The sequence below is a fragment of the Ceratotherium simum genome, chromosome 14, assembly GCF_057802395.1.
Source record: "Ceratotherium simum simum isolate JZ-2026a chromosome 14, ASM5780239v1, whole genome shotgun sequence".
Lineage (NCBI taxonomy): Eukaryota > Metazoa > Chordata > Mammalia > Perissodactyla > Rhinocerotidae > Ceratotherium > Ceratotherium simum.
The window spans coordinates 2777765-2794363 of NC_141913.1; the positions used below are offsets into that span (position 1 = coordinate 2777765).

General features: G+C 43.2%; 1 protein-coding gene across 2 annotated transcripts in view; it reads left to right on the forward strand.

Moving 5' to 3' along the window:
* The window catches only part of PTPRM (protein tyrosine phosphatase receptor type M), a 771664-nt gene that overhangs the window by 737243 nt on the left and 17822 nt on the right, over window positions 1-16599 (forward strand). For both annotated transcript variants that reach the window (XM_087438889.1, XM_004421085.3), the window contains 7 exons: window positions 2328-2444; window positions 7241-7395; window positions 7660-7795; window positions 9497-9646; window positions 10405-10578; window positions 11592-11723; window positions 15876-16001. In XM_087438889.1, the coding sequence (XP_087295015.1) occupies window positions 2328-2444; window positions 7241-7395; window positions 7660-7795; window positions 9497-9646; window positions 10405-10578; window positions 11592-11723; window positions 15876-16001 (990 nt within the window). The remainder of the gene's footprint in view (window positions 1-2327; window positions 2445-7240; window positions 7396-7659; window positions 7796-9496; window positions 9647-10404; window positions 10579-11591; window positions 11724-15875; window positions 16002-16599) is intronic.

A 16599-nucleotide genomic window follows, 5' to 3' on the forward strand; every position in this document is an offset into this window, starting at 1 on the left:
AATGTAGAGACTCCAGTATGTACCATAGAAGCATCTGTTAATTAGCACTGTGAAAGTAATTAGACATTCTGTAAGTGAAATTAGGGTTGCTATCAAATTAGACCTCTCCACAAATATGCGTGAACTGCTCAGATTCACTTTACATCTAGGAAAGGAACGGGAGAAATTATAGATCTCCCTTATTCTGGAATAATTTAGATCTAGCACAGGTATTCATGATGTAAATCTTTGGAATAATACGAATAAGCCATAATATTTATAAATATTTATACTCTATCAAGTCACAGATAATCTTCCCATGAGAAAAAGAAAACGATTCCCAGAGGAAACTAAAAATTTAATTGGGCAGGGCCATCTTTGTCTTATGCTGCACTGTGTCTCCAACTCCAGATGTGTCTGGCTTACATCTTGCGAGTAAAGGTAACAAAGCTCCCCTGGCACCACGCTGAATCAGCTGCCACAAAGTTTCCCAGAGAGGCAGCTCAGATAATGCCCAGCCACACACCACTGGAAACACTGGTGTACTAAGGTGTTTGGCATTTTGGAAAAAGTCACCTTGGTCCATATTTCTTTTTGTAAACTTTCCCAATCTAGAATTTTCCTTCCTACACTAATCCTATGATTTTCTTCATGAAATTCAGTTCAACATATATCTATTACGTATTCAGTGTGTATGGGACACAAGCCGGATGTCGCAGGGTTTGCAGAAATAAGAATATAACGCCCTTTCCATGCGGACGGGTAATAAGCAGGTATCAGGCAGTATAAGAACTGTGTTGTACTAGCAGAACATGCACATTTTATCAGAGGATCAAAAAGAGAGCTCACATCTATGGAGGAAGACTTTGAAGGGGTGTGGCATTTGAGATGCACTCCGAAGAATGGATAAAATTTTCTGCTGGGAAAGTATGGGTGGGAGGAGAACATTGTAAACAGAAGGAATGGCATGAGTAGGAGTCTGGATCATGAGGTCTGTTTGGGGATTGGGGCAAACCATTTGTCTTTGAACATAAAGTATATGTGAATAGACAGGAGAGTAGTAAAAGATAAGGATGAAAATGCTAGTTGTGGCCAAATAAAAGATCCTTACATGGCAAGCCAAATTTACTGTCTATTTAATTTCACAGGCAGTAGTTCAAAATAGAAACTTATTGAGCAGAGCAAGTAAATGCCATTGAGATTACACTTTGGAAGGGTTTTTATGGTACTAGTCTGTATAAAATGCCCATGCAGGAAGTTACCAGAGCCTGAACTAAGATTGTAGCAGAGGGAATAAAAAGATGGAAAACATATTTGAGAGATATTTCAAAAACTTCTTAGACTTGGCAGTTGGGTTTTGGAGAAGGAATCACCAGGTTTTGTGCCTGGGTGATAGGAAATCAAAGTGTTATTAACATAGGGAGTCAGGAGGAGAGCAGTTGGTATGGGACAAAGAATTCTCTTTCAAACATATTGCCTATGAGGTGCTGGCAGGACCCCCAAGGGAAATGCCCACAAACGGAGTTAGACATCAGAATCAGCACTTGGAGAGACAGGGCCAGAGGTACAGAAGTTCATCCGTGGAGGAGTGGGGACAGGAGTGGATGAGGCTCAGGAATTCAGGACAGAGCCGTGGGGACAGCTTCCTCTGCCCTTCCCTCATCCCCGGCTTTGGCCGATGTCGAGAAGAGCTACAGGACAAAAAACCCATGCTAGGAGGGGCCGAGTCTAGCAAATGTCTTCCACCTGAAAAATCCTTAGATTAGAGACTTCCAGCAATATGGAAAGACTGTGTTCATATTTTACCAAGTTTTGTACATTGAATTTACTTAAATTAAAACGAATCTGTAGTTCTAACTTGGGAAAAATACCTAGCTACTTCCTTCTTCAGAAAAAAATTTCTAATCTTTACTGTTGGCTCTGCTTTTCCTTCTCACTCTTCCTCAAAAATGTTCAATCGATTTCTGAAACTAGGAGGAATTTAAAATTCAGAGGAGCTAAAATATTGCAAACTACCTTTTATAGTTTATTTTTCCGAGCCATTCCCTGAGTAGAGATAAACAGGAAATTAATGGTTACTGTAACTGGGATTTTTGCAGTATAAATATAATTTGTTAACTTTAGACCATTTTCCTAGGCTACACTCCTCCCGTAATTCAAATTTTGCTTTCTTCAGGGGAGAGAAAGAAAGCATAGGTGATCTAAATAAATAAACCTTACTCTTGACTGTGCAGCTTAACTTCTGTTTTTGTGTGCAAATTTTATCCTATAAATCATACTGTGATGCATCATTTGGGGAACTCCAAAAAAACATGCTAAACTCTTTATTTCCTTTGTGTTTTCTAAAGGTCAAATGCTGCAAATACTGGCCAGATGACACAGAGATATATAAAGATATTAAAGTTACCCTAATAGAAACAGAACTACTGGCAGAATATGTGATAAGAACATTTGCTGTTGAAAAGGTAAGTTTTCACACTACTTTGAAAAGCTGTGTTCAGACATCAGTGGTACTGGCCTCATTAACTTGTCTAGGATCATTTATATGTGATCACACCTGAATGCAGGTAGGCTCTCTAATGATTTCTCAATATTGCATCTTGCCCTCTGATTCTATAATAGCTCAGTTCCATCTTTGAAGCAAATCATTCCCATTTCATAAGAATCTATATTTTGCAATTAAACCAAAAGCTAATGCCTGTCTATTTCCTTTTTCTTATTTTAACCTGGTTGATATTGTTCGGCCCATCTCTCTTTCTTTGTTCGCAGTTTGATAAATGTCCTTCATGTTGTGTGTCCATATGGGTTTCCCAGGAGTGAGTTAGTGTCAGTGTTGCGACACAGATCCTAACTCCTCCTGGAATCCCTCTACTTCCTTGAGGCTTTTCAGGCCCATGGTTTAATATGGACTGGTGGACTTTCCAGGTAGAAATGCCCTATCTGGAAATACAAGTAGACAGGGGATACTCTTGCATGAACCGGCGCCTTCATTCATACTCACTCCCATACTGGTTTTAGCCTTTCGTACTTGCTGGCGATGGCTCGTGAATGCCATGCTTTGGCTCTCCTCTGCCTCATCCCATGTGCATGGATGGGGCTTCTCTGGGAAGCACTGTAGGGCATAACAGGGCATTTCCTTATTCCCCCTCTTTCTGCTGACATAGGGAGGGGCCAGAAGTGAAGCAAACTGCAGCCCATCCAGAGAAGTGTCACAGGTAGGCTGTGGGGAAGTGGAGGTGATGTGGCTGAGAAACGCTCTACCTTCCGGTCCTCATCTTGCCTTTGATGAAGGGTACACGAGATTTTTTTCTCTGAGGTCCACAGACTTTTCTATCAGGAGCTGATTCTCCAGAACTGAGCCCTGCACTGGATATAGCAAATCTGTGGTGACTTTGTTCAATGAAACCCTGCACTCGTTTGACAGTAGCAAGTCCTGGGAGGGCCTGGGGGTGAGAGGACTGCTGGGCTGTGCTTGGCCTTCCTCTCTCTATTATCATTGCGTCTAAAAGCACTTCCTGGACTAACAAGACCAGCTTTAGGAAATGAAGGAAGTTGCAGTGTTTGCTTGTTGGCTGATTTACCCTGATGTTTTGAACTGCCTGTCCTGGTTTTCAAATCTGTATTTGTCATAGAATCACAAGGCTGAAAAGACTTTAGTTTATTTTAATCTGTTTCTCATACTATTTAGCATTTTTTCCCTTAGCCTGTCTTTTTTAATAAGCAGGCAGAAGGCTTGGAGACTTCAAAGAATGTGGAGTTCTGGTTGACTCAGTTCTTCAAGTTCTGAACCTCACACTTGGATGTCAGTTTTTTTCCTTCTTAGGTAGGATTGGGGGAAAAAAAACACATGGAGGATTTTAGTATCGCTTTTGGCAAGAGCGCTCATGAATAACTGCATTAAAACAGCGATAAAAGACCCTGGATATCTTCTTTAAAAAAAAACATCATCCAAAAGCCATCACGCAAACATGGAGTTCTTTGAACAATAGTCAGCTGTCTAATAAGCTGAAAATGCATCTCTGTTGCTAAAGGAGGTTTTGTTTGTTTCTGTGCTCTTTTTTTAACCTCTTATTCTCTCCTACATCCCCAGCTGCACAGAAGTGTTTCTGGAATACCCAGTTATTTTAGTCATCAGACAACCAGCGAAGAGGCGGTGGAAGGAAGGGAAGGATGAGGAGCTTATTAACGCATCTGGGGAAATCAGAATGACACATTAGTGCTTTTCTAACTGGGCAGTTGGAACCTTTCAGGAAACAAATCGTTAGTACTTCTGTGGAGCACTTCTTGTAGGTTTTCAACATTCTCATTAGAAGGGAAAGGAAAAAACAGTCAAGCATGTACTTTGAGAGTTCTGAAATTCTGATTCTATTTTGAGAGTATGTTTCATCGAGGGACCTAAAGGTGAAAAATGGATTTGGGCTCCACTCTGCAAAACAAGTAGACATGTTGCTGTTTGAAACTGATGAATTCCTGTTTTGCATGGTATTGTCATCTTTCCTTTCCCATGTAGCTGACAACTCAAAGCTAAATAGATTTTAAGTAACATATAGTGCCCATTGTGTCAGGAGGAAGACAACTCAAATGTCTCTATGGATCTAGACCGTCTAGTGAATCTATCCCTGGGGATAGATTTTGAAAGTTGACAATGGCCACCAAATTTTCTTTACCCGGGAGGTGGCTGGGACTCAGAGAAGGCAGTGGAATGTGGTCCTGCTATCTCAAAGACAGAACATGTACTTAGTGATTCATTCATTCTACAAATATTTATTAAGTACCCACTTTGGACTAGGCTCTATTGTATGTCTTGGGTTCTTCCTTCCCATTATATTACATGGGAAAATGAAGTGAATATCACTTTTTCATATAGCATTAGTACTTGTTATAGTGAAAAATAAAAAAGATAATGGATATCAAATTGAGAAGTATTTGGGCTGTGATCCCTGATCACGTCTATGTTTTGTTTCCCCCGAAATGTCCTGGAAAACAGCAGCAGGAGGAACTGCCACATCAGTGTGCAGGATTGAGAGCTGGCTCAGAAGCAGTGTCCTTTGCTAATCTTGTCAGTAGTGAACGTATTCGAAGGGGGAGGTTTATTTTGGGGAAAGGTATTTTGCATCCCAGAAACTGATATTGACCTTGCTCAGAAAGTGAGCCTGAGAGAGATCAGTTGGGGGGCCCATCTTGTGATGGATGGAGTTCAGGCCTTGGGGGTGCTGGAGCTGAAATCTAGCAAAGCCAGAAGAGGAAGTTCTCAAAAAGTAAAAATAAAAAAACAGTATATGGGAGAAATAGATGCCATTTGGTCCTCTTTGGAATAAATAAATATTGTTATAGGCTTTCCCATTTCATGGGACCACCCCTGCCCGCGTCGTTCGTAAAGCCAGGGGAGCTCTCTAGGGGATTGGAGGGGTGACAGGTTCAACCAGTGTCTTCTGATGGAAACTTTGGGATGGCCAAATGTTGCCATTGTTTCATCTTTCATGATGAGAAATATGGGCTCCTAACTACCTGGTAATATTTCTCTGGGGTCCTGGAGCATATTTAGCAGATGCCAGTGGTGATTTTCATTTGTGAATCCCTAAGGGCTTAATTCCTTAATGCTTAAACTCCATTAAAGAATGGCATGATTTTCAAAGAGAAATAAAGCTTCAGCATTTGTGGGTTATTAAACTAAGACATATTAACACACTGATAGCAAACAAGTCTTATCCTAAAATCTGTCATTGTCTCTCTTAGTCTTTCAAAGCACATAAAAATTCTGAATTTCTGTTTTGCTCATTAAGTATGTGTGAACAATGACTGATGGTGAATGTGATGAGGTTAGTGGTATTTAATGTTAGGATATAATAAAACCAAACCCAGGGGGCAGGCCCCGTGGCTGAGCGGTTAAGTCTGCACGCTCCGCTACTGGCAGCCCAGGTTCGGGTCCCGGGCGCGCACCGATGCACCACTTCTCCGGCCATGCTGAGGCCGCGTCCCACATACAGCAACTAGAAGGATGTGCAACTATGACATACAACTATCTACTGGGGCTTTGGGGGGAAAAAAAAAAGGAAGAGGATTGGCAATAGATGTTAGCTCAGAGCTGGTCTTCCTCAGCAAAAAGAGGAGGGTTAGCACGGATGTTAGCTCAGGGCTGATCTTCCTCACAAAAAACAAAACAAAACAAAAAAAACCCAGAGCCTAACGAGGAGATGGTATTTAATAAGTGGTCATAGAATGAGAGAAGGGAGAAAGTCAAATTTGATCCCAAATTTACATCCAGCCTTGATTCTGGAAGTAATTTTTGTTTTCAAAATAGACTTTTGCTTTAAGACACTGGCTTAATACATAGGCTCATAGTTAGAAAAAAAATTGATGGGTATAAATCAACTTAATGATTCTGAAAACGAGTAAATTAAAAAAAAAAAACAAAACACTTTAAGGTCTCTTTTCTTCTGCCTTCCCTTTAGTTCAATAGCAGGCAACTCTCCCATTGTGACTTACTGATCTAACATAGAATTCCAGCAGCATTTTATTTCCATGCTCTATCTTTGCTTGCATACCTGTTTCCCACAAGCCGACTGTGACAGCTGCTTGTAGACGGGAGACACTGTCTTCATACCTCTGTGTCCCCAACACCTGGCATTGTGCCTGAAGCATTGCATTCGCTCAGATTGTTGGTGAATGGATGAATGGATTAAATGTTTACCCGAATTAAAAAGAGAAATCTAACAAACTGAGCTGCAAATGAAAATGAGTTCTCTGGCCTATCTAGTTGGAAAGTCCTCATTCATTCTTCCAGCGACATTCTCGCCCATCCACAGCCCGTACCTGGTACAAAGGTACCCAAAGACAGAGGAGAGAGAACAAGGGTCATGCATTTTGGGAGCGGGTCTTGAGCCCACAGATCCCCTTTAATTCCTTCTGGTCTCTGTTCTGTGCCTCTTTCTCGGTGGACCCACACCTCGCACCGTAGGATCTAAGTGACACACAAACTGTTAGAAAGGAATTTCAAGGAATCAAAGAGATGAATCCATTTGCTGGAATTGCACCTGTTAATTAGCATTTTCCCAGCATCACCTCCCCTTTCACACCACAAACACCATCCTGCCTGTGATCAGGCTTCCTGGTGCTCACTAAATCTAAGACAGCCCTCCTGCCCAGCGGTAACCAGCCTCTCCCCAGGCTTACTGACTGCTCAGGGTACTGCACTCTCTGGTTGCTCATCATCTGGTTTCCTTTGCTCTCTTCCTGTGTTCTGCTGACCGACTGATGGCAGAGAGGCATTCATGAAATCCGAGAGATCAGACAGTTTCACTTCACTGGCTGGCCGGATCATGGGGTCCCTTACCATGCCACAGGGCTGCTGGGATTCGTCCGGCAGGTCAAATCCAAGAGCCCGCCCAACGCTGGCCCATTGGTGGTGCACTGCAGGTAAGCAGACTGCCCAGAGCCTCTGAGGGAAGCACAGGGGGCAATGGTACAGGCCTCCTTTGGGGTGATGAACATGTTTTAGAACTCAATAGAGGTGATGTGTACAACATTGTGAAGGTGTGAAATGCCACCGAATCGTATGCTTTAAAACAGTTTATTTTATGTTATGTGAATTTCAGCATAATAACAATTTTGTGAAAACAGCAGCAGCAGCAGAAGCACAGGGGCCCTTTTCCTCCACTGACAGACCCTCTTTCCGTTCAGTGCTGGTGCGGGGAGGACCGGCTGTTTCATCGTCATCGACATCATGCTGGACATGGCGGACAGGGAAGGGGTGGTCGACATCTACAACTGCGTCAGGGAGCTGCGGTCGCGGAGAGTGAACATGGTGCAGACGGAGGTGGGTGCTCCTTGGCAGTCCTCGCTCGGTGCGCAGTGCCTCCCCTGCGGCCCCCCTCCCAGAGCTGAGGGGGAAAGAACTGCAGGCCGTCCTCCCCTCAAGACTCCCCGGGAGAAAACGAAATCCCTGGCAGTCCTGCTTTCCTTCCCTCCATCCTCCCTCCCCGCTCCTTCCCTTCCTCTCCTCTTGCTCTTGTTTTTCCTTTCATTACAAACAGAAAAGGCCAGGAGTCCCCAGGTGATGGGGTCTGTAGCCCTGAGCCTGAATTTGCTTATGTTTCTCTGTCAAGGGCCCGGTCAAGTATCTACATCAAACATTCAGGGTTTCAGTACCGTTTCTTTTTAAACTACCTGGTAACCAGAGCAAGACCACTCCCGAGAAGAGCCAGGCATTTGCCAAGTGGCCCCAGTGTAACCTCTGTACCTTTTGTTCTCCTGCTGTCTCCAGAACTTCTGCCCAGTGGCCTGGCATCGTGGGTATTTGCCCATTTTGTAGCAGCACTCTGTACCAACTAGTGCTTCCATCAGTTAGAATTCGAGGTGTATCAGGAATTTAAGGTTTTAGGAACAAGTATTATATCCTGCTCCTAGGAAGTTTGTATTTTTATTAATATTTGATCGTTTTAAGCAGGCATTACACCCACCACCTGCAAAATGATTCCTGAAGTAGAATGAAGAATAAATAAGAATCCCTTACATTTTGGTTGTGCATTAAAGTTTACACAAGCCACTGGGAAACCTAATTCCATTTTTTTAGCTAACATAAAGAAAAATAGCAGAAACTCTAAATGCTGCTTTCATGGTCTCTTTTTCTTTAAAATAGGGATTCTTTGTTTTAAAGATAATAATGTATCTTTTATGTATTTTACAGTTGGTCAAATGTTGCCCCATCCAATTTCTCACTTGATCCTCCTTTTTGGGTGTTGTTTTATAGAGTGGTCTGTTTTTGCGGTTTAAGAGTCCTAGTTATTTATAGAAATTAAGGTAAAAAATAATGAGATTTTTTGCATCTAGTAATCAAAGATCAATAATAAATGGGGTAAAACTTTGGTAATTAATTGTAGGACAAGTCAGTGCCAATTCTGAATTAGAGTACCCATTTTTAAAGTGTGGATTTGTATATACAAACAAGAGCTCTTCTCTGGACGCATAAGGACTTTTGTTATCATCACATTAATTAGTGTTTCAAAATCAGTAGTTTTAAGTCCTTGGAACTATTTATTTTCACAGTGATGTCAAGTTTCCCTGGAACTTCTTTACACTATTAGTTTGGTTAGCAAATTCTCTTTTCATTGTGGATAGATAAGATTCTGCTCATTTCCTCGTCTGAGATAGTGAGTTCCAAACTTGAGGGATCAGAATTACAGTGTTTGCTCTGGTATTTATCAGTGTCTGATGGTTCTAATCAGTCCATATATTGCTTCTGCATTGAGCCCCTGTGTCTCTTCCTCCCTTCCTTCCTTGTACTGCCGCACATGGCCATTCAGGAACGTCGCAGCCGTCCCGTGTGGGAACAGCATTTCTGGTGCTGGAAGACCCGCTCCTAGCAGTCGGGTGCCCACACCTGCTCTCTGTCAGGGGCGCATGTCCATGATAGACCGCTGTTCCATTATCCTGACCGTGTGGAGCCGCTTTTCTCCTTCTCCATTTCTCTTGGGTCACGGGTCTCTCTAGTACTAATTAGTCCCATCTGCTTCACCAGGAGCAATATGTGTTTATCCACGATGCCATCCTGGAAGCCTGTCTTTGTGGAGACACCTCTGTCCCTGCTTCCCAAGTTAGGTCTCTGTATTATGACATGAACAAACTGGATCCACAGACAAATTCAAGCCAGATTAAAGAGGAATTCCGGGTAAGTCACGCTCAAGGGAGAGGCAACTGGCTGTGACTTTGCTCCTTGAGTATCTCAAAGTCAGCTCTTGAACTCTTGAACCAACACGAGGTTTCTCAACCTAGGCACTACGGACAGTTCTTTGCTGTGGGGGCTGTCATGTAAGATGTTTAGCAGCATCTCTGGCCTCTACCTTGATGCCAGAAGACCTCCACCATATCTGTTGTGACAACCAAAAATGTATGCAGACATTGCAAGTGTCCCCTGGGGGCAAAGGTTACCTAGTCGAGAACCACTGGTCTAGCAGAGCCACTTCCCCCTTTGAAAGCAGACCCTAGGCAGTCCTACAGTGTCACATGGGTGCAGCCACACTAAACATGGTGCATTCAGTGTACTCGCCAGCCAAGAGTTCGTCACTGCATTCCTCATATTCACGATCAGTCTAAGTGTACCTGGCTCTAGGCCAAATTCTACTCAACCCTTTACTCCTCAACCCTTTACTCCCAAGGTCCAGAGGTCCAGCCCTAGTTGGACTTGATGGCACTTACTCCTACAGATCCACAATGGCCCTTATGCCTGATGTGCACTGTCTGTAGACAAAATCCAAGGAGAGAAAAGAGAAATAAAAATGTACCTGTGTAAGTGGGGGGATGGGGAAGGTGGGAGAGGGGACCACCTTGTAGTCAGCTGCAGGAAATTGGGATCTTCTGAAGTCTGAACGTGAAACAATGTGCTGTCCAGCGTTCTCTTCCCCATGTGTCTGTGTTTCATCACCCTAGACCCTGAACATGGTAACACCGACCCTGCGTGTGGAGGACTGCAGCATTGCGCTTCTGCCTCGGAACCATGAGAAAAACCGCTGCATGGACATCCTGCCCCCGGACCGCTGCCTCCCCTTCCTCATCACCATTGACGGGGAGAGCAGCAACTACATCAATGCCGCCCTCATGGACGTAAGCCTTCTCGCCTTCGCTCGGAAGGAGACGGGGAGGTTGTTCTCAAGGGGGACCGCTGGGAAGATGGCCACGCAGGGCCTGGCTCTCCTCCTTCCACTCACCTGCCCTTGCTTTTTTTAAGACATAAACTATCTTTTCAGTGAAGTGCGTTTCAGATTCCACATATGTTTTCATGTAGGGGCTGACGTTCTTGGTCTCTCGGGGACCACCAGTCCTGAAGTATTGATAAATGAAGCATGTCCCAGTTACTCTCTGATCTCTTACATTTCCAACCTGCTGGCTGGAGAGCAAGAGACAGCTATTAAGTCACTAAGGAAGTAAAGTAGGATAATACGATTTGCAACATTATTTTAGTTCCCGTTCTTCCTAATTTAGGCAGTAATTAACATGGAGAAAAATTTGCCTGTCAGTACAGATAGTACACAACTCACTACTTCCTGTCAGTCTGTTGACTTCTAACTGAATGAGCATTTGCTATTCAGTTGATGGAAAAAGTGAATGGATATTTTCAGTGCTAATATGGAAATTTTAATTCTGTCGGTGTGATATCAGTAAAAAGGTACTTACACTTCTTTGAAGCTCTCTAGAGCTGTAAAAAGCCTGTATATCCTTTCAAGGCAGGAATAAGTAACACCATCACACATGTAAATGATAAGTGAAGATTTTAGGAAAAGCAAGACTATTTTAATTGTGCATAATTTTTGAAGTTAAATTTTTCCTATTAAAATAATTATGTATAGGGTCGATATTGCTTTTCTACCAGAAATGTCAAAAAATTTGTGATATACTTATTAAGTTTTCTTAGTATCAAAGTGAGAATACTTTATCATTGTTATTCTACAGAGAAGTTTATATTTAGTCTATTTTGGTATTAACATGGTAGTAGAAATCAACAATATTAAGTATGCTCAGTGTTTTCTACCACAAGCTGCCGTGTGTGCATGATAACTTAGCTCCCTCCCTCCACATTTTCCTGGGCATATTTGGATCTTTCTTGTTTGTGTTTGCAGAGCTATAAACAGCCCTCGGCTTTCATAGTCACCCAGCATCCTTTGCCAAACACAGTGAAAGACTTCTGGAGACTGGTCCTGGATTATCACTGCACGTCTGTTGTTATGCTAAATGACGTGGATCCTGCCCAGGTGAGACTCATGAATTACTGCAGTCAGAGCTGTGTCCAGGGTCAAATCTGTGTTTGCTTTGTTTGCACTTTGAGAAGTGCAGGCTCCCGTGCCAGGTCACAAAAGCCAGGCCAGGGTGGAGAACTGGAGATGCTGAAACTTGGATGTTAAAAATCAGATGGAATTAGGTGCCGGCTGGGTGGTGCAGGCGGTTAAGTGTGTGCGCTCCACTGCGGCGGCCTGGGGTTTGCAGGTTCCGGGTCCTGGGCGCGCACCAACGCACCGCTTGTCGAGCCATGCTGTGGCAGGCGTTCCATATAAAGTAGAGGGAGATGGGCACGGATGTTAGCCCAGGGCCAATCTTCCTCAGCAAAAAGAGGAGGATTGGCAAGGGACGTTAGCTCAGAGCTGATCTTCCTCACACACACACACACACACACACACACACAATCAGATGGAATTAGGGATTGGGGAAGAAAGTAGACTGAAACCAAAAAGACAGGCTGAAATCATAGATGGTGGAAGCGGTAGGGCAAGACAAGGTCAGAAATCAGGCTGTTCGCAGAGGACGGAAATACTGACTGGAGGAGGTGCGAGGCCGAGGGCAGAGTGGGAGCTGACTGGAATGTGACCGTCGCAGAGCCGACCGCAGAGCAGGCAAACCAGAGTTGTGAAGGGAGGACGTTGGCCTCTGACACAGCCCTTGGCCCCGGCCTAGAGCGTCTATGTGCTTCCTGGCATGGCTCACCTGGAGTTGTGGTGGGGTGAGACGGAGACCAGCAAGCAATTTTAAGGGACAGCAATTAGTTTTGTCAACTATTTGATAAAGCTATTTAAAAGAAATAAAACCGGGACTTAAGAGAAGATCAGAATGATAAATGTGGCTTTTGCACAGCTCCCTTTCTTAAACATGAAAAGAGGAAGAAGGGACAGTGATGACTCAATATTAGTGATGGGGTTAGAAACATTTTCTTACAGGGACTTGTCAGGCGAGCGTTAGCACAGTGGCCCTTTCAGAGCTGAACGGATTGCTTTAGGGTACAGCTGTGCCAGTTGCAGGCTTAAATCCCGTGACAGAGGGATTGAACTTAGTGTGTTTTAAGAATAAACTTGTTCTGGAATGTAATTAATTTCCTATGTAGTAGAGACAAATTCTTTAAAAAAAAAAGAGGTCTAAAGTATTTCAGCATCCAAACTGGACAAAATTTTTCTTTCCTAAAATCTGTTTTATTACCATCAATCTGCCATAAATGGCATGGACATTCACTTCAATTCTCTAATGTTTTTAATTATGTTTGAGGTGCTACGTTATATTGTTAAGGCTCTGGCCTGAAAGCTAGTTAATGAAATAATAATGATAATCTTTGATAATCCTTGTCCTCATCTAGTCCTTTTTGCTTAAAAAGCTTAAATATTTTAGAAGTCTTCCCCATATGCCCATTCCCCAATATGCCCTTCCTCTCCGAGGGGCATATTGCAGCCATTTATAAAGACAAGCAGACACCACAGCTCGGGGAACCTCAAAGACACAACTCGAGATAGGACCAAGGATTGACAATGCCATAGGCTACATTTCACTAATTCAAGATTCCTTCGTCGTAGACAGTCACAGGACAAGGGACTTGTTCCCTCTTCAGAATCCTTCTTCCTCCCCTCATGTGAATTTTGAAATGTAGTGATACACTGGTTTTGCTCATTTTCATGAGCCAGACGTTAGTGATTTTTGTGTATTCTTTTGAACAACAGTGTTTGAATTCTAAAGCTGCCTTCCAAACCCGAACTGCTGGACCCAGACCAAGCCTTGGCCCACCGGTGGTAGGAGACACAAAGAGACTCCAATTCTGTTCAGCAGACAGAGCTGATTTTCAGAGTGAAAGAAAGGAGGCTCCTGGGATTCAGTCTTTCAGAGAACACTAAACTGAGCATTTGAACTTAAAGGCTTTGCAAATGCACAAGAATAGCACTCAACTATTTTAAGTATTTATAGGTCCAGTTCATGGACGTGTGATGCACCATTTAAGCCATTTTCTCCCCAGTTTACTTGGGCAGAGTGCAGAATGCAGTGTGCCAGGAGCCAAGTGCAGGCCTGGGCCATTTGTATTTCTCTGGTGTAAGTGACAAGATTTTGATCAGGGCTTGAACTGAGAGAACAAGCAGAAAGCAAAGCTTGCCCAGTCAGGAGAAAAATGGGCAGAACAATTCAGATGTGCATGTTAGGGTTTTGATTACCATCTCAGCTTCCCATCATAATGCCTATGAATTTTAACAGTGGGTGCACATGGGTATCAAAAAGAAAATAAACATCAGCACGCTATGGTTTGACAAGGCAGGTTTATAGCTTGTCACCAGGAAGTGCTGGTGAAGAAGAAAAAATTTCGTGGGGAGCATTATTTAAAAATAAGGGACTGTTGGGGCTGGCCTGGTCGCGTAGTGGTTAAGTTCGTGTGCTCTGCTTCGGTGGCCCAGAGTTCACAGGTTTGGATCCTGGGCGTGAACCTGCGCTCTGCTTATCAAGCCATGCTGTGGCAGTGTCCCATATACAAAATGGAGGAAGATGGGCACGGATGTTAGCTCAGGGCCAATCTTTCTCAGAGAAAATAAATAAATAAATAAATAAATAAATAAATAAAAAAAATAAGGGAATGTAATTTCTAAAATACTATACACTTAGCTGATGTAAAAATACTCTCAGTTATCCTGTGTTCATTCTTGATCATAAAGTCCAAACCTTTAACTTCTTTATGATAGAGAGAGGGAGCTTGCTGTTCCCGTTGACCCACTGTTAACTGAAAACTGTCTTGCAGTCTTGGCTATGAATCAACCTTTGCACCCTTGACAATGCAATTTTAGATCTGTGGAAAATAAAAGTCATCAAAAAAAAAAAAAGAGAAAGAAATGCAACCCTTGGATACTCATTCTGCTTAAAATGAGGTGACATGTTTTTCTTCTGCTCTTGGCCCAATAGAAGCGGGTTATAAAATAATGAAGTCATCCCCTCTTGTCTCACCACAGGCCATTTGTCCCTCAGGTAAATCAGAAAGGTACAAGTTCAACACTACTCCCGGAAACGTCACTGGATGCCAAGTCCCAAGTTGACTTTCAGACATTAAATGCCTACAAGGGTCTCGGGGCTTTAGGAAGGATTGGTGAGAAGAAAAGATCTTGGGGTTCTCTCACCTGTCTCCAAGCTTAGTATTTCTGTGGGGCAGTGGCAAACGAAAGTGCCTCTTTCATAAGCCACCCTCCTGGCAGCCCTCCTACCTGACTGAGCTGTGTGTCGTACTCGTGCAAAAATTCTAGTTACCCAGCATCACTAGTACCTGGAGTTTGAGAGTCTAGGAAATTGTGTTTTTAATTAAAGTCACCTCCAAGTAAAACAGCAAAGCATTTACTCTCATTACATCAGGCTTCCTAGATCTGAGCTGGGAGGGTTTGGACCAGAGCGTGAAAATGCAACCCAACACTGTTATCAGTATCTTGTCGCAAAATAGCCCTATTCCCAGAAGTGATTACAAGTGACAATGCAAGCCCAGGCAGGAGAGAATGGAGATTTGGGCATTAACAGGTATGTGTACCATTGTCAGTATCTCAGCTCTTGTAATGGCAGCTAGTGGTGTCTCCCCAGGGCCTGATAAGAGTCCTTTTAACATGCAAAAGGAATGTTACAATGGATGTGTTGAACAGCGTCCACATCACCTCCTTGGAAAGCAGAACTGCTCATGGTTTAAAGATGCTTTCTGAGAAAATAGTACTAGAACAAGGAAAGAGGAGTTGAGGAATCAGCCAACAAGAGAGTCCTAAGTCTACTTGCTAGAAAGAAAAGAGAGAAAGGAAAGAAAACGAAGTGAGTCAATGAAGTATTAAAAATTACTGAATGTTGATGTTAGGAGTAAATTTGTTTATTTATTTATTTATTTATTTATTTATTTATTTATTTGGTGAGAAAGATTGTCCCTGAGCTAACATCTGTGCCCATCTTCCTCTATTTTGTACGTGGGATGCTGCTACAGCATGGCTTGATGAGTGGTGCATAGGTCCGCACCTGGAATTCGAACCTTCAAACCCTGGGCGGCCAAAGCGGAGTGTGAGAACTTAACCACTACACCACCGGGCCGGCCCCAGAAGTAAATTTATTTTTATAATTAATCTCATGTTTCTGTGTTTTGAATGCAGTTGTGTCCACAGTACTGGCCAGAGAATGGAGTACACAGACATGGCCCCATCCAAGTGGAATTTGTTTCTGCCGATTTAGAAGAAGACATTATCAGCAGGATATTCCGCATTTATAATGCAGCCAGGGTAAGAATCGCGGCCAACACGGCTTATGTTGTGGTTTCATTATTTTCTCATTCATCGAATATTTAGAGCCCTCACTCTGTCAGTCACTGTTCTAGGAGTTTGAGATATATCAGTGAAGAGAGCAACGCTCCCTGCCTTATGGAGCTTCCATTTCTAATGGGAGAAGACAGACAATGAGTAATAGATGTAACAGATTACTCTAACAGATATAATAATAGATATAGTATGCTAGAAAGTGATAAATGCTATAGGAAAAACGTGGGGAGGTAGAAAGTGCTAGGGTCATGAACAGGAGGAAGAGCAAGGCTGTGTGAGTGAAGACCTGACAGAAGTGAGGGAGCAGACGTGTGGCTCTCTGTGGAGACCCCTTTCCAGGCAGAAGTAATAGTCAGTGCAAAGGCCCTGAGGTGAGGCCTTGCCTGGTGAGTTGCATAAACAATAAGGAGGCTGATGTGGCTGGAGCACAGTAAGCCAAGGTCACCTAGAGGGAAATTTGCGGGCGGTGGTGGCCAGAGATCATGTAGGGCCTTCGAGGCCACTGCTAGGATTTGGGCTTTTGCCTTGAAGGAAATAAGGAGCCATTAGATGGTTGTGAGTA